Here is a 24,043-nt window from a genome sequence, read left to right as displayed (position 1 = left end):
ACAACAGACAGACAGGGCAGATGATACGACATGAGAATCAAAGTCCGGCCCTGTGTGGTTCAGTTGGTAGAGCAAGGCACTTGTAAAACCAAGATGGTGGGATTAAATTCTGCTGGCGCCACCCATATGTAAATGTCTGCACAGACTACTGTAAGTCATTTGGGATAAACAGCATATTATAGACTGACAGATGAGTGGGCAATGTACAAATTATGAATATCTCACCCAATTGTAAAGTGGTGGCTGGTGACCTCACACTCTCATTCACACAAAGCAAACATTCTTAAACTTGGCAGAATGGAGGGGAATTCTACTTCACAACCATTTAAAACACAAGTGAAAAGGTAGTGACGGACAGCTATTTGGAAAACAAACACCCACTAATGGGTTAGGTCAGACACTAATGGATGTACAGTGCATTCGGACAGTATTCAGACCTTTTCCCTTTTTCCACATTTTGTTACAGCCTTATTCTAAAATGGATTAAATAAATGTTTTTCGTCATCAATCTACACACAATACCCCAATACCCCGGAGTTGTAGCGATGAGACAAGATAATAGCTACTACAACAATTGGATACCATGAAATTGGGGAGAAAAAGGGGTAAAAATTAAATAAAAAGAAAAAAAAGAAAAAGAATGATCAATGGAAACATTGAGCTCAATTTTGAATCTCGTAGCAAAGGCTCAATGTTTCCATTGATCATTCTTTTTATTTTTTTTATTTTTATTTAATTTTTACCCCTTTTTCTCCCCAATTTCATGGTATCCAATTGTTGTAGTAGCTATTATCTTGTCTCATCGCTACAACTCCGGGCTCGGGAGAGACGAAGGTTGAAAGTCATGCGTCCTCCGATACACAACCCAACCAGCTGTACTGCTTCTTAACACAGCGCACATCCAACCCGGAAGCCAGCCGCACCAATGTGCCGGAGGAAACATCATGTACCTGGCAACCTTGGTTAGCGCTCACTGCGCCCGGCCCGCCACAGGAGTCGCTGGTGCGCGATGAGACAAGGACATCCCTACCGACCAAGCCCTCCCTAAACGACGCTAGGCCAATTGTGCGTCGCCCCACGGACCTCCCGGTCGCAGCCGGTTACGGCAGAGCCTGGGCGCGAACCCAGGGACTCTGATAGCACAGCTGGCGCTGCAGTACAGCACCCTTAACCACTGCGCCACCCGGGAGGCCATTGATCATTCTTGAGCTGTTTCTACAACTTGATTGGAGTCCACCTGCGGTAAATTCAATTGATTGGACATGATTTAGAAAGGCACACACCTGTCTATATAAGGTCCCACAGTTGACAGTGCATGTCAGAGAAAAAACAAGCAATGAGGTCGAAGGAACTGTCCGTAGAGCTATGAGACAGGATTATGTCGAGGCACAGATCACGGAAAGGGTACCAAAACAATTCTGCAGCATTAAATGTCATCCAAAAAACAGTGGACTTCATCATTCTTAAAAGGAAGAAGTTTGGAACCACCAAGACTCTTCCTAGAGCTGGCCATCCAGCCAAACTAAGCAATCGGGGGAGAAGGGGGGGAGGCGACCAAGAACCCAATGGTCATTCTGACAGAGCGCCAGAGTTCCTCTGTGGAGATACAATAACCTTCCAGAAGGACAACCATCTCTGCAGCATTCCACAAATCAGGCCTTTATGTTAGAGTGGTCAGACGGAAGCCACTCCTCAGTAAAAAGCACATGACAGCCCGCTTGGAGTTTGCCAAAAGGCACCTAAAGACTCTCAGACCATGAGAAACAAGATTCTCTGGTCTGATGAAACCAAGATTGAACTCTTTGGTCTGAATGCCAAGTGTCACGTCTGGAGGACACCTGGCACCATCCCTACGGTGAAGCATGGTGGTGGCAGCATCATGCTGTGGGAATGTTTTTCAGTGGCAGGAACTGGGAGACTAGTCAGGATCGAGGGAAAGATGAACGGAGCAAAGTACAGAGAGATCCTTGATGAAAACCTGCTCCAGAGCGCTCAAGACCTCGAAGGTTCACCTTCTAACAGGACAACGACCCTAAGCACACAGCCAAGACAACACAGGAGTGGCTTCGGGACAAGTCTCTGAATGTCCTTGAGTGGCCCAGCCAGAGCCCAGACTTGAACCCAATCAAACATCTCTGGAGAGACCTGAAAATAGCTGTGCAGTGATGCTCCCCATCCAACCTGACAGAGCTTGAGAGGATCTGCAGAGAAGAATGTGAGAATCTCCCCAAATATAGGTGTGCCAAGCTTGTAGCGTCATAGCCAAGAAGACTCGAGGCTGTACTCACTGCCAAAGGTGCTTCAACAAAGTAATGAGTACTTATGTAAATGTGATATTTCAGTTCTTGATTTTTAATGCATTTGTAAAAATTTCAAAATGTGGAAAAAGTCAAGGGATCTGAATAGTTCCAGAATGCACTGAAATGTCATGGAAGCTCCTATGACACATAATACTCCCAGATGGACAGACAGTAATGTATATCAACAATAACTACTACCTATTCCCTTTATAGTGCACGACATTTGACTAGTGCATTACTTTTGAACAGAACTCTGGGCTCTGGTCAAATGTAGTGCATCATATAGGGAATAGGGTGCATTTTGGGACGTAGATTAAGAGACAGCCCACTCACAGAAGTCACTGTGCCTCCTGCGGGGGTGGTAGGTGGAGGCGCTGCGCTGGGTGGTCTTGCTGTGAGAGGAGGAGGAGGCCGAGGCGGAGGTGGTGGAGGAGGTGGAGTGTTTACTGGTGCCGTTGATGACGGTGCTGGGCCGTACCCGCGCCAGGCTCAGACTGCTGGTTGACCGAGACTCGCTGCCCTCCACCTGACACACACACACACACACACACGTTAGGATCAGGACTCAGGTGACTGTGGACAGTGTGGACACACAGGCATGCGTACACACGTATTGTGGCAGACAGGCACGCCAGGTGTTCCCCGAGGATTTTTGTTAGCATGGGTGGCTAAGGAAGCGGAGGGGGATAAATTTGTAGATTTTTCTGGTGACTTTTTAAAAGGACATTCTACTCCAAAATGCATGAAAATGTAATTATGTTGGAACCATCTTAAATATAACTGATGTGCACCACTGCACTATAGGGAGATGAGGAGCAAGCAGTGGCTGTGCACTCATGACCCATTCATTCACACTAGCGCTCACTCTGTTTGCTACAAATATACTTGTAACTTGTCAATTCCCCAAATCTCTCACTATCCCTTTAAAAGCGTGTCTCGGCATAAATATATATATATAAAAAATGTAAACTAAATTTTCGGGGGAACACAGACAACGCAGAAATGAGGAAGGATTCTCTCTCTCTCTCCCCTACCTCTATCCAAACCCTCTCACACACACACACTTTGTCTCGTTGTGCCTCACCTCATTCATGCGTCCCAGTAACAGGTAGGTGGCGGTGACCTCGTTGTACTTCCGAGTGGTCAGAGCGTCTTTGATGTCGTCACGGGTGTAACCCATCCCCACCATCACCTCTGGAGGCGAGCGGAGAGATGAGGGACGTTAGACAGAGATACAGGCTCAAAGAAAGAAGAGGGTGGGTACGTCCCAAATAGCAAATAGTGGGTAAATCCCTACAATAGTGCACTACTACCACCAGGGGCCAGTGAACTAAATATGAAAAACGGTGCCATTTGGGAGGCACACAATACGTAGGTAGGGAGTAGAGGGGAGTTAGAGAGGGGAGTACTTCACCGATGCGGCTGGCATCATTATGGTCCTCCAGGGGCTCTATATGAGGCTTCAGTTCTTCTCCGTCGTAGCCAGAGTTAATCCACTTGTCGTTCATGATTTGCTAATGAGGAGGGATAAAACGATGTGTTAAAGATGCCACAAACAGGGTGTGTGTGTGGGTTTGTGAGAGTGTGCTTGAATGTACTGTATGTCTGAGTGGCGCCTGCAGTTGCCCTCCTCACCTCCAGGGTGCAGCGTTTGGTGGGGTTGAGCACCAGGAACCTGCGCAGGATGCCCTCGCAGTCGGTGGACATGTAGAAAGGCACGCGGTACTTCCCCCGCAGAACACGCTCCCGCAGCTCCTGGGGAACAACACATACAGATACCGTTACGCAAAACGTGCACATAACGTTATAGAATGTTACACAAAACACGAGACATATTAATGGCAAATGGACTAAAAGACAACGTGTTCCTTCTCTTGATCGACTGAATATGAAAATAAAATGTGAACATGAACTAATCAGCACAAAACCCTTCAGGACCACAGAAAGCATTAGTAAGCAAAAACATCACATAATGCATCAACTAAATAACATCCAAACCAGACACACGCCGTCTTGACATTGACACCTCAGTGACACAGTCGGCGTCCCAAAAGGCACCCTATTCTCTATATAGTGCACAACTTTTGACCACACCATATGGGCCCAGGTCAAAAGTAGTGCCCTATGTAGGGAATAGAGAGCCATTTGAAACTCAGACAAAGCCAAGGCCATTTGGCTGCGCCGAAGGAGGCCTTGCCTTGAGGTTCTGCCCGTCGAAGGGCAGCGATCCGCTGACCAGAGTGTAGAGGATGACCCCCAGGCTCCAGATGTCCACCTCAGGCCCGTCGTACTTCTTCCCCTGGAACAGCTCTGGTGCGGCGTAGGGAGGGGAACCACAGAACGTGTCCAGCTTGTTGCCCATTGTGAACTCGTTACTGAAGCCAAAGTCTGCGATCTTGATGTTGGAGTCGGCATCCAGCAAGAGGTTCTCCGCCTGCAGGGACAGGTGAAGATAACCGAGTGCAGCTTTAAGGACTGAAAGTCTGTTCAATTCAAGCTGAGGTTGTATACTCATTTCAGGAATGTGATGATCAGTGTTTCACATATGCTAAAGAATTGATATATAATATCAATGAGTGGTTGTCATTTTGGACAATGAAAAGGAGCCCAAGTCATCAGGTCTGAACCGGTCACGTACTTTAAGATCCCTGTGAACAATGTTCTTCAGGTGACAGTAGTGTACAGCAGACACAATCTAGATATAGATATAGATATATATAGAGGGAGAGGGGGGGATTGGAGAGCGCGAGAGAGAGAGCGAGAGCGGGAGAGAGAGAGAAAGAAGGGGAGTGAGACAAGTCACAGTAAAAATGCCAAACACAGACACGGACACATACAAGCTTACAGTAATGCTTGCAATGTAATACAGGCCAACTCAGCACCATTCACCGGGTTTGTTGCGATTATACATTTTTGGTCGCGTCTCACCTGACGGAATTTGGCCCGCGCCTCTTTCTCTTTCATTCTCCCATGGGACACGAGGTAATCAAACACTTCACCTGAGGGAGAGAGAGAGACAAACCACATCAACAAACAGAGAAGCAGGCTTACAACACGTTGTCTGATTGAATCGTCTGTAATTGAGGCACTTAGACCGTATATCTGTGACTTATATCCGCGGGCCGAGATGGTTAATGGTCATGAAATGAAGGAAGGGTGGGTGGTGGCCGTGTTGAATAAAGAGAAAATGATGCATTCATAAATGTATCATTCTTGCGCAATTGATATATCTGGAGGCTACAAGAAGGTTTTTCTTTCATTACTTTTATCTGTCGTTAGTGTGCAGATTAAGCTTTAGGGCCTAACTGTATGCTCGCAGAATACACGCCAATTGCCAAATGCTTTTGGGAACTTAGGCAGAAAAAGTTCACTTCGATCCACAGAAGGCAAAAAGGACAATGCTGGAGTTTAATTCGATCAGAGAAAAGCTGCGAAATGGAAAGTTGAAAATAAATCGAAGGGAGGGACAGAACAGTAGTCTAATGTTGGGGAAAGATTTGGTGAAGTGGTAAGATGATAGCAGTGCCGGCTATGTTATGTGTGATGATTGTGAGGCGCTATACAAATTCAACAGTCACAAGACGGGGACTTCCAAATGGCCCATCAAGGGAACTACTGTTCAGGTGGGTTAAATGGAATAGTAGCTTGAAATCTGGACACTTAATTTAGGTCTGTAACCTCAAATATAACATGAAATCTTGCAGAATTAATCATTACTTACAGTGAAATGATACACCACATGTACATTTTGACTCTAGAATATGATATAGATCATATAGAATAATATGATTTATTTATTTTAGTATCTTGAAAGAATGAATTTGCAGTTAGGGGCTGTCTGGAAAGGTGCACTCTTTACTGCAATCTTATCAGAAACATGTAGGGGAGTTTCACAGCTTTACATTTGCTTAAATCCGGTTAAACTGATGTCATTTGGGAATCCCTTTTTAAAGCATTTTATTCATTGCATTAACTCCCGGCGAGTGAAGCAGAGATGATAGAGAAAACCTTACCAATGTCAACGAGATTAAAGCATCCATTCTATCAATTTATGACGTTATTCTGGTGAGCAGGGTTTATTTAGTCTTCCAGGGCAACAAGTAATGACAGAAGAGTATCTACATTTATCTAATTATAGAAGTTGATAGACATTGAATAACAAATAGCCTGCAAAAATGTTGTAAATGAACATATGCCTATAAAAAAATGTTTTTCTCCACTATCTCTGATTTGTTATATTTGCGGATTAGTGTCGGGTGTGAACCTCAGATCTACACTTTACAACATGTAGTCGGGCGGTTGCGGATGGGTTATTAGAAATTGCAGGCCGGTGCAGGTGAACAAACAGCTGATCCGCACACCCCTACTGTATATATATAGTGTATTTAGAAGAGTTATACTATAATGATATTGTTTTTCTATGAGGCACACAGTGAGTGAGTGAGTGAGTGAGTGAGTGAGTGAGTGAGTGAGTGAGTGAGTGAGTGAGTGAGTGAGTGAGTGAGTGAGTGAGTGAGTGAGTGAGTGAGTGAGAGAGTGTGTGTGCGATGACGGCATTATGCCACAATATACCAGAGAAATTACAATGTAAGAATTAAGGAGAACATAAAACAAATATTAAAAAATATGCTTAATTGTAACATAAACCGGATAGGTACAGTGAAATGTGTTGCTTTACAGGGTCAGCCATAGTAGTACAGTGCCCCCTAAAACATAGGAGAGCATGCACAGCTGTAGTATCATAAGTGAGATGGATTATTAAATTGAGCCTGATCTGGTATCAGTATCTTCATCATGGAGCCTTTAGGGCCTCATTTATCTCACTGCTCCCTGGCCCTATGGTTGACTTTGGGTCATTTACTGAGTGATTATTGACCAGCTAACGAAGAGATGAGAGGAGTGAGAGGAAGATGATGACATAGAGAGAGAGATGGAGGGGGAGAGAGAGGCAGAGATAGAGAGAAATAAAGAGAAAGCGAGGGGCAACGAGAAGAGAGAGAAAGAGCAAGTGAAAAGCGAGAGAGAGAGAGAGAGAGAGAGAGAGAGAGAGAGAGAGAGAGAGAGAGAGAGAGAGGCAGAGAGAAACATGGAGAGGGCGGCAGAGAAAGGGAAAGAAAGAGGCAAAGGGTGATAGAACGAGAGAGAGAGCGAGAGAAGTCATGAAGTACAGGGAGCCACTGTCACATCTGGATACCTTATTGATGTGACGGATGCATGGGCATGTCTTCATGTCTGTGACCCATGCATGGATTTGGGAATATGTGGTGGTGGTGTGTGAGAGAGTTGAAAGAGAGTGAATGAGTGCATGAGTGTGTGTGTTGTGTTTATAAACAGTAAGTGCTTCATGCTAGAGGGCACATCCACTGGGGGAAAAGCAGTGAGGTTGAGATCAGGAGGGGGCACATGCTTGGCTATTAGCTCCTTATTTGGCAAGAAACAGAGGAGAAATTGACAACCGAGGGGAGTGAGGATTAGAGAAGGGAGGGGGGGTGGAGAGGGAGAAAGTGATCATGAAGGAAAGGGAGAGACAATGACAGTGCAGAGGGAGGGAGGAGGGCGGTCAAAAGACAATCGATGGGTCAGAGGTACCGGGGAGAGGGAAAGTGTGAGGGCGGGGTGGAGAGAAAACAGATGAGAAAGAGAAATAGAGGGATACTGATTGAGGGGAGGCACTCTGCTCACCTCCACTGGCGTACTCCATTATCAGATAGAGCGTATTCTCTGTCTCGATCACCTCAAACAGCTGCACTGTAACACACACACAGACAACTCAGTATAGTGGCACAAACAAACACACACAGTTCATTATGCACAAAGTGATTGACTGTGTGTTCCTTAGAGAAGGGAGATGTGTTGTAAATGCCAACAGTACAGTACAGCAGTTTATGATTCAGCTGCATTCAGTATTAAATGTGACTGTGTGCTTTATAATAAATGGAGGTAGTCTATTGTCCTGGCTTTACATGAGCCACTGCACCCTATTGCCTTTATAGTGCACTATGTTTGACCAGGGCGCATAGGGAATATGGTGCTATTTAGGACACACCATCTGTCCATTACAGGGGCAGCGCGATGGGGTCTGGGTGAGTGAGTGAGTCCCCTGGAAAGGAGGATCATTTTGAGCTCAGTGGGGGACTATTGTACATATCACATGTCCTGACTCCTGCTCAGCATCTGTTTTGACAGTAAAGGGGAACATTGCGTGAGGATGGCTGTTAGGCTGATGATGTTCTAGGGTGGGGTATGCCCTGCGGCGCTACACCCTGGAAGCTGGGGAGATTAGTGTAGCCGAGGCACTTACCGATATTTGGGTGGTTGAGGCCTTTCATGATCCGTACCTCTCTGAAGAGCTGGAGGAAAGAGAGAGAGCAGAAGCGAGTTAAAAGAATGTTATTTCATTATTCAAGTATGTTTTGCCCCAGAATTGGAACTCTTCACAGTCACACTGATATACAGGTATATACAGTATATATTATAGTGCATATGAAGATAGGCAAGAAAGTGGGGGATGATCACAATCCCTGATTCACAATATAAGAACTGAACATCAGACAGGCGGATAGGAGGAGGTTAGCCCGCCTCCACCACTGTCTCTCATTTATTCATTCATAATGAAGCTCAGCTGCTTCTCGGAAAATGGACGCACCTCCCCCTCCAACACTTGCTAGCTTTCTGCTAATTAGAGAGAGGACCACTCCAGGGACAGCCTGACTAGACAGAGTATCCCTCTCCCTCGACAGAGCCTCCCTCCCCACAGGAGGTGCTGCTGCTTTTAGCCTCTTCTAATTGTAGAAATGGTGGGGACACCACATCACATTGTTGCTGCAATGGTGGTGCAGCACGGGCACTGTCTGCCGCCACTGTGTGTGATTCAATGCCCTGCGGTTATGAGGTGAAACACAATCGTATATACACACTGTCTCACACCCACTATATTCCCACACACACACGGCCCTCCCTCAATCAAGTTCACAAGCCTCCTTTCCTGGTTTTGACATCTGCTGTAAGTGGGGGAACTGGGAGAGCTGACGGCATCTTGGGGATAATTATAGTGTGTGTGTGCACCAGCACAGAGAGTCCTCTCTTTCAACTGTAGATGTTGAGACTGGGTGACGAGGCATCGGCTTGCTCTGACCACGTAAGAGGGAATCAGTGAGCGACTGTGTCACAAGGGCTGGGTTTGTGGAAGGGGGAAAATAAATACTTCAATAAAGACAAAAATAGAGACAGACACAAAGTTACATTTCCTATTGTATTAGTGTGAGTGGAAGCAAGAGGAGGAAAGAGAGTACGGCAGAAAGACAGGAAGGATAGGGAAAGAAACACACACAATGGCTGGAATGTGCTGATGGTTGTGTGAGAAGGCGGTCAGCTTCCTTAGAAGTTCGAGCCCATTCTTCCAAAAGACAGGGAGCTGCGTCTCACCATGCCTCTTTCTCAGCCCCCCTATGCTCGATCCCGTGATTCCGGCCTTCGACGGCAGCTTTCAAACAAGTTATCTGCACACGGATTTGGCAAGAGTAAAGTTGCTAGGATCATCTATATATTTTGGGTTGCCTTGAGGCCAGAGGGAAACAGAGAGAAGGAAACTGGGAACGATTGAAATGTGTATGCCTCAGTGACTGTGCAAGCAAATGACTCATGTCTCAAATAAACATGCACAAACAGAACGGAGCTGGGCTCGTTGGTGTACAGTGTCCTGATTCAATGATTTAAATTACGCTCGTATAAATAATACAAGGAAGAATATCTAGGGATATGGCCAGATGGAGGAGAAGTAAAAAAAATAAAAATATGAACGTAGATTGTTTGTGGTGTTACTTACGGGGGAAAGTTCCATCATAGCATAATGTAAGCATAGCTGTCTACTTCCTGGTGTGATGTAATAATACATGGAGGATGCCATAACAATGCGTGTTGCTTGAGGCGACTGGATGAGCCAACCTGCAGCATGGACATTACCAAACAGATTCCTGGTATTCTATGGCCCCCATTGTCCCGAGGACAAACTCAATATAGCTCCTATCGTCGGAAACAATAGCCATGCTCTCCCTTTCGTGCTGTTGCACTGCAAAGTGACCTGCCTCAACCAGTATGGAGACATGTTTACACAAAAACATAGTATGTGATGCAACACAAGATGTTGATCAGTTTGTCGCTGCGCCACATGATTTACAAAAAGCAGGCGGTGTCCACAGACCCACTTTTGTTTACCAAGTTCAACTTCAAGTAGAGGGCTAGTTTAGTGTTGTTGTACCAATGTCTTGTGCATTTGTATCTGCACTGAATGTAAATATTTATCAAAACCCAAGAAATATACGGTGGACTATAGGCTAGTGATACATGACTGTAGGATATAGGCTAGTGATACATGACTGTAGGATATAGGCTAGTGATACATGACTGTAGGATATAGGCTAGTGATACATGACTGTAGGATATAGGCTAGTGATACATGACTGTAGGATATAGGCTAGTGATACATGACTGTAGGATATAGGCTAGTGATAATGACTGTAGGATATAGGCTAGTGATAATGACTGTAGGATATAGGCTAGTGATACATGACTGTAGGATATAGGCTAGTGATAATGACTGTAGGATATAGGCTAGTGATACATGACTGTAGGATATAGGCTAGTGATACATGACTGTAGGATATAGGCTAGTGATAATGACTGTAGGATATAGGCTAGTGATACATGACTGTAGGATATAGGCTAGTGATACATGACTGTAGGATATATAGGCTAGTGATACATGACTGTAGGATATAGGCTAGTGATACATGACTGTAGGATATAGGCTAGTGATACATGACTGTAGGATATAGGCTAGTGATACATGACTGTAGGATATATAGGCTAGTGATACATGACTGTAGGATATAGGCTAGTGATACATGACTGTAGGATATAGGCTAGTGATACATGACTGTAGGATATAGGCTAGTGATACATGACTGTAGGATATAGGCTAGTGATACATGACTGTAGGATATAGGCTAGTGATACATGACTGTAGGATATATAGGCTAGTGATACATGACTGTAGGATATAGGCTAGTGATACATGACTGTAGGATATATAGGCTAGTGATACATGACTGTAGGATATAGGCTAGTGATACATGACTGTAGGATATAGGCTAGTGATACATGACTGTAGGATATATAGGCTAGTGATACATGACTGTAGGATATAGGCTAGTGATACATGACTGTAGGATATATAGGCTAATGATACATGACTGTAGGATATATAGGCTAGTGATACATGACTGTAGGATATATAGGCTAATGATACATGACTGTAGGATATATAGGCTAGTGATACATGACTGTAGGATATAGGCTAGTGATACATGACTGTAGGATATATAGGCTAGTGATACATGACTGTAGGATATAGGCTAATGATACATGACTGTAGGATATAGGCTAGTGATACATGACTGTAGGATATAGGCTAGTGATACATGACTGTAGGATATAGGCTAGTTATACATGACTGTAGGATATAGGCTAGTGATACATGACTGTAGGATATAGGCTAGTGATACATGACTGTAGGATATAGGCTAGTGATACATGACTGTAGGATATAGGCTAGTGATACATGACTGTAGGATATAGGCTAGTGATAATGACTGTAGGATATAGGCTAGTGATACATGACTGTAGGATATAGGCTAGTGATACATGACTGTAGGATATAGGCTAGTGATACATGACTGTAGGATATAGGCTAGTGATAATGACTGTAGGATATAGGCTAGTGATAATGACTGTAGGATATAGGCTAGTGATAATGACTGTAGGATATAGGCTAGTGATACATGACTGTAGGATATAGGCTAGTGATAATGACTGTAGGATATAGGCTAGTGATAATGACTGTAGGATATAGGCTAGTGATAATGACTGTAGGATATAGGCTAGTGATACATGACTGTAGGATATAGGCTAGTGATAATGACTGTAGGATATAGGCTAGTGATACATGACTGTAGGATATAGGCTAGTGATACATGACTGTAGGATATAGGCTAGTGATACATGACTGTAGGATATAGGCTAGTGATACATGACTGTAGGATATAGGCTAGTGATACATGACTGTAGGATATAGGCTAGTGATACATGACTGTAGGATATAGGCTAGTGATACATGACTGTAGGATATAGGCTAGTGATACATGACTGTAGGATATAGGCTAGTGATACATGACTGTAGGTTATAGGCTAGTGATACATGACTGTAGGTTATAGGCTAGTGATACATGACTGTAGGATATAGGCTAGTGATACATGACTGTAGGATATAGGCTAGTGATACATGACTGTAGGTTATAGGCTAGTGATACATGACTGTAGGTTATAGGCTAGTGATACATGACTGTAGGATATAGGCTAGTGATACATGACTGTAGGATATAGGCTAGTGAGATGAAACACCGTACAGGGGGAAAAAAACTTGAGAAAAAAAATTTCAGGCGGCAAATCTGACTCACTGATTCCCTTGTTATCAATTGTCAAAGGTTATTTTCAATGGCAAAGTTATTAGATGGCTGTGCAGGGCAGCTGGACGCCCCCATGAATCTGCTGGTGGGCATGTGGCCCGTCTGAGAGAATCAGCCTGTGTGAAGCAGACATGTTACACAATAGTGCTGCTAATGTGGACCAGAGCTACTGTGAGTGCCACAAAGTATACATTCAGTGTCCACAAACACACCCCACCGAGGGGATGTCATATTATCATTTAAATGACATGATGCATCTCCATGCGTGAACATACCATCCAAATCAAACACAGTCCCACATCCCTTGAGACTGTCTGTAATTGAATTGAAAAGAACAGAGCGCATCAGCTGTTCACCTGAGCTCTAAAGATAATAATCAGATAAGCCCGTCTCTCCTCTCCTCCCCCGCCGCCTCCTTGCTCTTTCTCTCTTCAGTCATATCCCCCTCCCTTCTATCTAGCACTTTCTCCCTCTCTCGCACGCCCATAAATGACTTCCTGGTCCATTCCCTTGGCAGTGGCCCTACGTCACTGTTGCCATGCCAACCCCGGTACCAAAGCCAGACTCTCTAGTCCTTGTCCCATCCCCAGGCCAGTCTCTTCCCAGGGGAGTTACTCCACCCCAACCCACCTCTGCCCTGTCTTGCCTGCCACCCTCAGCACGACAGGCCAGGGGGTGGGACACCCCATCAACAGTATGCGTCTGTCTAATGCAGTCCTCCCTCCCTCCTCCCTCCCACCCTGTCCGTCACATCGGAAGCCGCTCTCGCTCTGAAGCAGAAAACAGAGAGAGAACAACAAGGCAGAATGAATCAACTTTGAGCTCCCTCTGGTTTTTCTCCTGTTTTGCATGTGGATTTGCACAAAGCAGTTTACTAAGTTGTCTCTCTCTCTCTCAAAGCAGTTTTCTAAGTTGTCTCTCTCCCTCTCATTCTCCCTATGTGTCATTGTGAGTCGAGGTTACTGGGGGGGTCAGTCAGTGGTGGACACAGGCAGTTGTTGAACACAAGGCTGTGTTTTTGTCTGGGCCGCGTCCCCACAGGCCTCACTCAGACCATTTAATCCAGGCCTTGTGTCCGAGCTCTCGCCTGAACAATCACACGCACAGTCGCATACACACACACACAGACAAAGTATGCCTGCACAGGACACACACATATACACTCGCTATACCCACACACAGACATTTTTGCAAATTGCTTCAACAAATATTTTACACAACCACATTGCGCACGTACAGTCACACACAAGCACACACCTCCTCCCCTTGACCACACTGTCATGTGACCAGAGAGAGAGCCAGAGAGAAAGCGAGCGAGAGAGGTGAACAGAACACACAGGCTCCCCTCTGAAATGACTCAGCAGAGCGACTGAATAACCTCCTCTTTCTCTGAAAGAGACGTCTATCCACGCCAACGGCCAACCCAGCCGTCGCCCATGAATGACTGTTCCCTCTCTCCCTGCATAAACAATAACATCTGATGCAAGTGCCACAGCCTACTGTCTCTAACCCCAACCCCACCAATAGAATACCACTCCACCCCTCCCTCCCTGCTCTAAACCTCTCCCCACACACCCCAGCCCCCCTTAATGTCCCTGTGGGACCCAGGCTGCTCCTCTGGGAAAGGGGGTGTGATTATGCAGAGGAGAGGCCTTTCATGTTGGACACTGTGGTGAGGGGCGTTCCAAGGCCCCGGCTGTTGTCAACATGGCCCCTCAACAGAGACCTTGTTACAAGCCCATCTAAAACCACACAGTCACTTTGGAAGGAAGGGCCTGAGAATACAATGGGCCTGGTTGGGACTGTCTGGTTTCCAAGGTGTCTTGTGAACCAATAATGCATCAACAACATCTGTCTGGCCAGCAGCCCCAGGGGCCAGGGCTCAGATGAGGGGTGCCTAGGGGCCAGGACAATTTTTAAAAATGTATTTAATCTTTATTTAACTAGGCAAGTCAGTTAAGAACAAATTCTTATTTACAATGACGGCCTAACCCGGGCTAACCCAGACGACGCTAGGCCAATTGTGTGCCACCCTATAGGACTCCCAATCACGGCCGGTTGTGATTCAGCCTGGAATCAAACCAGGGTCTGTAGTAACGCCTCTAGCACTGAGATGCAGTGCCTTAGACCGCAGTGCCACTCGGGAGCCTACAGGTGCTTACATCTGGATTTGGGTTTGCCCTGTGTAGCACCCACATGCATTGAGGGTAGATTGGGTTCAAAGTTCAAACACACATTGGTGACTGTATGTGGCCAAATTGGTATAGCATAATTCCAGCCAGCTTCAGCTAAAATACACCTTCAGTTTAAGATCGCACACACTTAGATGAACTTTTCATTTAAGTGTTTGGATGATTCATGGACGGTAATAATAAGCAATAGTTTATTTCAGCTTATTATATAGATTATTTGACCATAGTTTAGGACTGGATGTCCTATAATGTAACTGTAACACTGAGAAGCTGACTGTCACGACTTCCACCGAAATCGGTTCCTCTCCTTGTTCGGGTGACGTTCGGCGTCTTCTAGCCATCGTCGATCCACTTTTCATTTTCCATTTGTTTTGTCTTGTTTTCCTACACACCTGGTTTTCATTTCCCTCATTAATTGTTGTGTGTTTAACACTCTGTTCCCCCCCATGTCTTTGTGTGGAATTGTTTGTTGTAAGTGCTTGTGCACATGTTTACTGGTACGCGTCAGGTTTTGTACCCATGTTGGTTATTTCTTTATGCCGTTGGTTTTGATATTAAACTGCTCCGGCTATGACCTAGTTCTACTCTCCTGCGCCTGACTTCCCTGCCACCAGTTACGCACCCCTTACAGACAGATTAAAATCTACACAGAGCATGAGGTAGTACAACCTTGTTTGGCAAGAAGCCATGAAACTCATTCAAGTCACATGACTATCCAGAACTACAGCAACGGATTTCAATTGTTTCCTGTAAAGGGTAGCAACAACAATCAATAGATCCCAAACAGAAAAGACACCACAGTCCATGTCTGCATCCCAAAATGGCACCCTATTCCCGTAGGGCTCTGGTCAAAAGTAGTGTACTACAGTGCTTTCAGAAAGTATTCATACCCCTTGACTTATTCCACATTTTGTTGTGTTACAGACTGAATTCTAAACGGATTAAATTGACTTTTTTTTCCCTCACCTATCTACACCCAATACTCCATAATGAAAAAGTTAAAACATGTTTTCAGAAATGTTTGCTAATTTATTGAAAATGAAACACAGAACTATCTCATTTACATAAGTATTCACACCCCTGAGTCAATACATGTTAGAATCACCAATCAATTACAACTGTGAGTCTTTCTGGTAAGTCTCTATGAGCTTTGCAAACATGTATTTTGCAATACTTGCACATAATTTTTTATATTATTCAAGCTGTCAAGTTGGTTGTTGCTAGATGGTCATTTTCAAGTCTTGCCATAGATTTTCAATCCAATTTAAGTCAAAACTGTAACTAGGCCACCCAGGAACATTCAATGCCATCTTGGTAAGCAACTCTGTATATTTGGCCTTGTGTTTTCGGTTATTGTCCTGCTGAAAGGTGAAGTTGTCTCCCAGTGTCTGTTGGAAAGCAGACTGAACCAGGTTTCCTCTGGTGATTTGCCTGTGCATAGCTCTATTCAGTTTATTTTTATCCACAAAAAAATGACAATGATGACAATCATACCCATAACATGATGCAGCCACCACCATGCTTGAAAATATGAAGAGTGGGACTCAGTGATGTGTTGAATTAGATTTACCCCAAACATAACACTTTCTATTCAGGACAAAGTTAATGTCTATGTCACATTTTTTAAATTCAGTTTTACTATAGTGCCTTGTTGCAAACAGGATACATGTTTTGGAATATTTTATTCTGTACAGGCTTCCTTTTTTTCACTCTGTGAATTAGGTTGGTATAGTGGAGTAACGACAATGTTGCTGATCCATCCTCAGTTTTAGAGTCACCATTGGCCTCACGGTAAAATTGCTAAGCGATTTCCTTCCTCTCCAACAACTGAGTTAGGAAGGACGCCTGTGTCTGTCTGGGTGTATTGATACACCATCCAAAGTGTAATGAATAACTTCACCATGCTCAAAGGTATATTAAATGCCAGCCTTTCTTTTTTTCATCTACCAATAGGTGCCCTTCTTCGTGAGGTATTGGAATACCTCCCTGGTCTTTGTGGTTGAATCTATGTATGAAATTCACTGCTCGACTAAAAGATCTTACAGATAATTGTCTGGGGTACAGAGATGAGGTAGTCATTCAAAAATCATGTTAAACACTGTTATTGCACACACAGTGAGTCCATGCAACTTATTACGTGATTTGTTCAGCAAATTTTTACTCTTGAACTTATTTAGGCTTGTAATAACAAAGGGGTTGAATAATTATTGACTCCAGACATTTCAGTTTTTCATATTTTTATTAATTTGTAACAATTTTGAAAAACATAAAACCCACTCTGACATTATGGGGTATTGTGTTTAGGCCAGTGACACCAAATCTCAATTGAATCCATTTTAAATTCAGGCTGTAACACAACAAAGTCTGGAAAAAGTCAAGAAGCATGAATACTTTCTGAAGGGAATAGGGTGCCATTTGGGACACACTCTATGGGCAGCAATTCATAAACTGGATTACTGCACATATTCTGACCCCTGGATGAACAGAATGAAAAGCTCTCTTCCCATCATCCTTCAACAGTGTGGGAAAATATCCTGCCCCCCCCTCTGTATTAATTCCTTTAATATCTTAATGATACACACTACCCTCTGATACACAAACATACTGTCAGGCAGCGTCCTTATCTCGAGTGGCGCAGTGGTTGAAGGCACTGCATCTCAGTGCTAGAGGCGTCACTGCCGTCCCTGGTTTGATTCTAGGCTGCATCACATCCGGCCGTGATTCTGAGTCCCATAATGCGGTGCACAATTGGCCCAGCGTCGTCTGGGTTTGGCCGGGATAGGCCGACATTGTAAATAAGAATTTAATCTTAACTGACTTGCCTAGATAAATAAAGGTTAAATAAATCAAATAAATACAAATAAAATATCCCTTTCTTTACAACACACACACACACACACACACACACACACACACACACACACACACACACACACACACACACACACACACACACACACACACACACACACACACACACACACACACACACACACACACACACACACACACACACACACACTCCGTCTGTGCTCTTTGGTTCCGCCTCATCTCATGGTCGCTTGCTTTCTCAGGATCCCAGCTCCAGTACCCTGGCCCCCTGGATGCCCCCACTCCCTCTAGGTTCGGCTGTCCCCATTGTTCATCTGTCTGGAATGCTGCTCCTAACTGAAGGGGCCTGATAAGAGGGATAACAACCCCTCCCGCCTCGTCCCTGCCTGCATCCCTCTCCCAGCGCCGGATGGCTGCCTCCCGAATCCCTTTTGGTTCTTAAAGTAGCACCAGACTCTTGAAGGGGCCCTACATGGTCAAGGATTACACACACACACACACACACACACACACACACACACACACACACACACACACACACACACACACACACACACACACACACACACACACACACACACACACACACACACACACACACACACACACACACACACACACACACACACACACGCTCATGATAAAGCTTGAGAAAATCTTGAAAGGTTAAATAAAATAAATAAAAACCAGAGAGAGAGGTGGAAGATGAGGTGAATGGAGGTACAGAGAGGCTGAAGAGTGGGTGAGGTGTGAGGGACAGAAGTGACGTGAAGGATGGGGTGGGTGGAGACATGGAGGTGGAGGCCTATCACTGAGAGATGGATATCGGGGTTAAAAGTTAAAGGGCCTGGTGTGGAATAGGTCAGAGGTTGGGACGGGGAATGAGTGAGAGGTAGAGTGAGGGGTGGGGTAAGAAGGAGACATTAGGGGGTGGGAGGTTGAAAGGGGAGAGGTAGATGAGACATGGGGGGGGGTAGTATTTAGGGATATGAGATAGGCATGGGTTAGTAAGTGGTTGGGGGTTTTTCAGATACATGGAGCGCTTGTTAAAGGATGGGTGCAAGTGTCTGTCCTGCTCATGGCTCTGTGGACCATGCTGAAGCTGCTGGGAAAATACACTGTGTGTGTTTCAGCTGCCGGGGATCCCCCATGCAGCCACAAATGGGATTAGAGGGAGAGTGAGTGAGTTTGGGGGGCGGTGGGCCAACATGGAGCATTGCTGCTACAGCCCTGCTGTCACTGTCAGATTAAAGCCTGCAAACTGCAACCAGATTACCCCAAGAACACTGCAGCATGGCAGCTGGCTGGGAGGGTGCGGAGCCTGGGCCCTTAAATCACCTGCCGCCACTTGGGTGTGGGATGCTAGCTACTGTGGGGCCCCAGCCTCCAGAGAGACACCAGAGGAATAAAGTGGGGCAGGTGACTAAAGTGTGCGATGAGGGCGAAAAAACGACAGGGTGGGACAGGAGAGAGACAGAGAGAGAGAGAGAGAGAGAGAGAGAGAGAGAGAGAGAGAGAGAGAGAGAGAGAGAGAGAGAGAGAGAGAGAGAGAGAGAGAGAGAGAGAGAGAGTCACCTGGTGCTCTGGTCTAGTGTGTCCTGAATGGGAGGAGAATAGTGCTGACAGGACAACCGTCTGCCCGTTGCGCTACTGCAGCAGTATCCATCCACCAGTGTACCTCAGCATGCAGAGATCACAAACTGCCCCCGTCCCCCTCCCTCCCTGCCTGCATCCATCCACAGTCCCCACCAGGCAACTCAACGCTGGGGGTGCATTGTTATTGGCCATCTATTCCCAACAAAAGTAGTGCACTATATAGGGAACAGGGTGCCATTTGGGACGCATACATGGACCAGCCAGTATTTATAAGATATATTCTTCAGGAGTCAATGGCTACAGTATATAACTACTTTAAAAGTCCAAAATGGATATGCTAATCGAAACCTATTTAACCCTATGGTGGCCACTTGATCACTGAAAACTTGAAGACAGGGGTTTCTTGCAACAAAAAGTCTACAAATATGTTAACCTTACAGGATGTCTGCAAAGCGATAGTAGCTAACTAATTGTGAACAGTATAATTTGCAGTGGCTGGTGCCAGCCATATCTGTATCCGCGGCTGACAAATAATACCTTACACAGAGCCACAATCGATAGCTGTGTGTTTTAAATGGATTAAATTGTCCTAAGTAAGAGCCTGCTCCTGTTGTGCTGACAGGGTGGAAGCACAACGAGGCTAAAGTTTGGTCAACAGATGACGGTTTGGACCGAATATGTGCAACAGACAAAGATCACCTCGTCAGATGTCTGTGAGAAGATGGTTGATCAAAACATGTTTGCCTAGCAACAGGGAAGCATGAGTGTGATGTCATCTGCATCAATCCTCACATGGAAGGTGTGAATGCCTCACCATGCTCATCAGCACGTATGGACCCTCTCAGTAGCAACTGGACTGATTATGATGAGTGACTGGAGTTGCGTCTCAAATGGCACCCTATTCCCTATATAGTGCACTATACAGTGCATTCGGAAAGCATTCAGACCCCTTCACTTTATTTCCACATGTTGTTACGTTACAGCCTTATTCTAAAATGGATTAAATTGGTGTTTTCCCTCATCAATCTAAACACACTACTCCATAAAGACAAAGCAAAAACTGTTTAGAAATGTTTGCCAATTTCTTAAAAATAAAAAATGAAATATCCCATTCACATAAGTATTCAGACCCTTTACTCAGTACTTTGTTGAAACACCTTTGGCATGGATTACAGCCTCAAGCTTTCTTGGGTATGATGCTACAAGCTTGGCACACCTTGATTTGGGGAGTTTCTCCCATTCTTCTCTGCAGATCCTCTCAAGTTCTGTCAGGTTGGATGGGGAGCATCACTGCACAGCTATTTTCAGGTCTTTCCGGAGATGTTTGATCGGGTTCAAGTCCGGGCTATGGCTGGGCAACTTAAGGACAGTCAGAGACCTGTCCCAAAGCCATTCCTGTGTTGTCTTGGCTGTGTGCTTAGGGTAGTTGTCCTGTTGGAAGGTGAACCTTCGCCCTAGTCTGTGGTCCTGATTATCTGGAGCAGACTTGACCCTTAGCATTCAGGCCAAAGAGTTCAATCTTAGTTTCATCAGACCAGAGAATATTGTTTCTCATGGTCTGAGTCCTTTAGGTGCCTTTTGGCAAACTCCAAGCGGGCTGTCATGTGCCTTTTACTGAGGAGTGGCTTCCGTCTGGCCACTCTACCATAAAGGCCTGATTGGTGGAGTGCTGCAGAGATGGTTGTCCTTCTGGAAGGTTCTCCCATTTCCACAGAGGAACTCTGGAGCTCTGTCAGAGTGACCATTGTGTTGTTGGTCACCTCCCTGACCAAGGCTCTTCTCCCCCGATTGCTTAGTTTGGCCAGGTGGCCAGCTCTAGGAGGAGTCTCGGTGGTTCCAAACTTCTTCCATTTAAGAATGATGGAGCCCACTGTGTTCTTGGGGACCTTCAATGCTGCAGACATTTTTGGTACCTTTCTCCAGGTCTGTGCCTTGACACAATCCTGTCTCGGAGCTCTACAGACAATTCCTTTGTCCTCATGGCTTTGTTTTTTGCAAAGGACATGTATTGTCAACTGTGGGACCTTATATCGACAGGAGTGTGCCTTTCTAAATGATGTCCAATCAATTGAATTTACCACAGGTCAACTCCAATCAAGTTGTAGAAACATCTGAAGGATGATCAATGGAAACAGGATGCAACGGAGCTCAATTTCGAGTCTGAATACTTATGTAAATAAGGTATTTCTGTCTTTTATTTTTAATACATTTAAAAAAACTGTTTTCGCTTTGTCACTTTGTGTAGATTGCTGAGGATTATTTATTTTTTAATCCATTTTAGAATAAGGTTGTAATGTAACAAAATGTAGAAAAAGTCAAGGGGTCTGAATACTTTTCGAATGCACTTTAGGGAATAGGGTACAAAAGGGACGCACCATGGGAATAAGCCTGTATGATGTGTGGTAAAACCAAGCTCAGGTCTGCTGTTCAATTGCCTCAAAATGAAGAGGGACATACATACACGATTCAATATATGTCTCTGTCCTCCATTGGTTTTGTCTGAAGAAAGCCTACTACAGTCATACTAATCTGATTACAGCTTCTCTATGCAATGTATCTATACATAGGCTCCGTCTGCCCATGATCTCTGAGCACACTGGACAGTTATGTGCATCGCTCCATGCTTAAATAGAAATCCACTTAGTTCCACTGAGGGGCAACACATGATACAGCAGCACCTTCCTACAGTTCTCTCTCTCATGTAGGCCTATGGACAGCAACATTATCATTGCATAGTTGTCAATGTTCCAAAATCATTGCTCCATCACTCCCATGGATTTGTAGCTAGTGGTGGCTAAAGCTAGCTGAAGTTTGTAATGGCTGTTTAGAGAAAACATAACTATGGATTATAGGGATGTGCATATTTCCCTTTTAAGAAGATTCAATACGCATCTAAATACATGGACTACGATCCAGGAACGACATGTTTTGGTTTGAAACGATTGGGTGCGATTAGAGAATGCGTGTTTGTGTGGTGTATAAATGATGTATGTCTATGTCAGCACCTGAGCAGTGCCATAAGGGAGACCTGGGCATCTACCACCCCACTACCACTATCAGATTATTGGGGCAATGTAGACTGTTTTTGTCCCCCCACTTTGGTTCTGAAATCACCATCACCTACTAATTAACTTGTCATTTTTGCAGTTTAAGTGTTTTAGTTAGTAATGTATCAATATTTATTGTTTACAAATTAGCTATGACATAGCCAATGAATATATAGCACAATTTTGGATGTCACCCCCAACTCAAAATCGAATGGTTTTGACCGTTTGGAAGATTTTATGGAGAGATCTTCTCTTCTCCTCTCCTCTCGCTTCGGCCATGCAGTGCGCCTCGCACATGTGATTGCTGTCCTTGTTATGAAATGATCAACTTTACCCTGTATATAAAAGGAATGACCATATACACTGATTGTTTAAAGCAAAACTACCAAAACTATTGCTGATGGTGAACCTGAACAATCAGCAGGTACAGCCAGATCAGAGTTGTGTCTCTAGTAGATTACTTTTTATTCGGGTTTTGTTTAGCAAGCCATTTTAGCATTAGAATGCTGAAGGTGCCGAATGTGAATCGCTACATCCCCAATGGATGACAATTTCTCCTGTATCTGAGAAATAGACTACTTTCACGGTTAGGAAACATCTCAAATCCAAATGGTAAAATCCTGAACTTCCCCTTTAACTGGCCCTGAAATCACTGCTATGTATGCAGCAAAATTATTAGTGCAATCCGGGATCCTTACGTTGTCCCTACCCTAAACCCTGATGCCTACCCCAGTGTTTCCCAAACTCGGTCCTCAGGAGCCCAAGGCGTGCACGTTTTGTTTTTTGTCCTAACACTACACAGCTGATTCAAATGATCAAAGCTTGATGTTAGTTGATTATTTGAATCAGCTGAGTAGTGCCAGGGCAAAAACCAAAATGTGCACCCCTTGGGGTCCCGAGGACCGAGTTTGGGAATCCCTGCCTTACCCCAACCATAACACTAACCTTAACCATTTAAAATTTCAACTTCAATGGGGTAGGGACACCCCAATGATTCTGGATAGCAAGTACCACAGCAAAACCATCAAAACATCCCAGACACTATAAGCCTCCTAGAACTTAGAATGAGGTCAAAGGTTAGGCCATTGCATCATCTCACTGGCCAAATGTCCACCAAAACAATCACACAGGAGTCCACTTCCTGTCACTGTATATTGATATTAGCCTAGTTGTTTAGCCTAGATAGTAGCCTAGGTGAGAATGTTATCAGCTGTGTAGGAACAGAGTGCAGACAGAGTGCAGGTCAGCATAATATAGTCAATATCAAAACAAAAACCATGACTTTAGGAAGGTTACATTCAAGCTGTTACATTCAAGGTAACCATCATTATCTCAAATGTCATGAAGAGAATGGTTCTCAATGCCTCTTGATGCTGTTTGTGTCTTGCAAAACTGTGTGACGTCGCATGCTTTGTTAGGCCTCGTTGCCGGATAAGAATTTTAATCATTGCATCTCCAAACTGTTTCTCATGACAACCACACAACAGCACTCACCTTCTGTAGGCTGGTCGGGTTGAGCTGGTTTTTGTCAATGATCTTTATTGCAACCTGAA

The 24,043-nt window shown here is 44.7% G+C and overlaps 1 protein-coding gene across 5 annotated transcripts in view; it reads right to left on the bottom strand.

Annotated features, from left to right (window-relative positions):
• LOC123992899 (MAP/microtubule affinity-regulating kinase 4-like) overlaps positions 1 to 24,043 on the bottom strand; it is a 57,999-nt gene that overhangs the window by 14,707 nt on the left and 19,249 nt on the right. For all 5 annotated transcript variants that reach the window (XM_046294513.1, XM_046294512.1, XM_046294516.1 and 2 more), the window contains exons 3-12: positions 23,985 to 24,038; positions 8,602 to 8,650; positions 7,983 to 8,048; positions 5,229 to 5,299; positions 4,939 to 4,995; positions 4,498 to 4,734; positions 3,936 to 4,055; positions 3,715 to 3,814; positions 3,385 to 3,494; positions 2,634 to 2,826 (exon numbers count right to left, since the gene is read on the bottom strand). In XM_046294513.1, coding sequence (XP_046150469.1) covers positions 2,634 to 2,826; positions 3,385 to 3,494; positions 3,715 to 3,814; positions 3,936 to 4,055; positions 4,498 to 4,734; positions 4,939 to 4,995; positions 5,229 to 5,299; positions 7,983 to 8,048; positions 8,602 to 8,650; positions 23,985 to 24,038 — 1,057 coding nt within the window. The remainder of the gene's footprint in view (positions 1 to 2,633; positions 2,827 to 3,384; positions 3,495 to 3,714; positions 3,815 to 3,935; positions 4,056 to 4,497; positions 4,735 to 4,938; positions 4,996 to 5,228; positions 5,300 to 7,982; positions 8,049 to 8,601; positions 8,651 to 23,984; positions 24,039 to 24,043) is intronic.

This window comes from Oncorhynchus gorbuscha, linkage group LG13 (assembly GCF_021184085.1).
Source record: "Oncorhynchus gorbuscha isolate QuinsamMale2020 ecotype Even-year linkage group LG13, OgorEven_v1.0, whole genome shotgun sequence".
NCBI classification, from domain to species: domain Eukaryota; kingdom Metazoa; phylum Chordata; class Actinopteri; order Salmoniformes; family Salmonidae; genus Oncorhynchus; species Oncorhynchus gorbuscha.
Note: the sequence above shows the minus strand (reverse complement) of the source record. Positions and strands in the feature narration are given on the sequence as shown.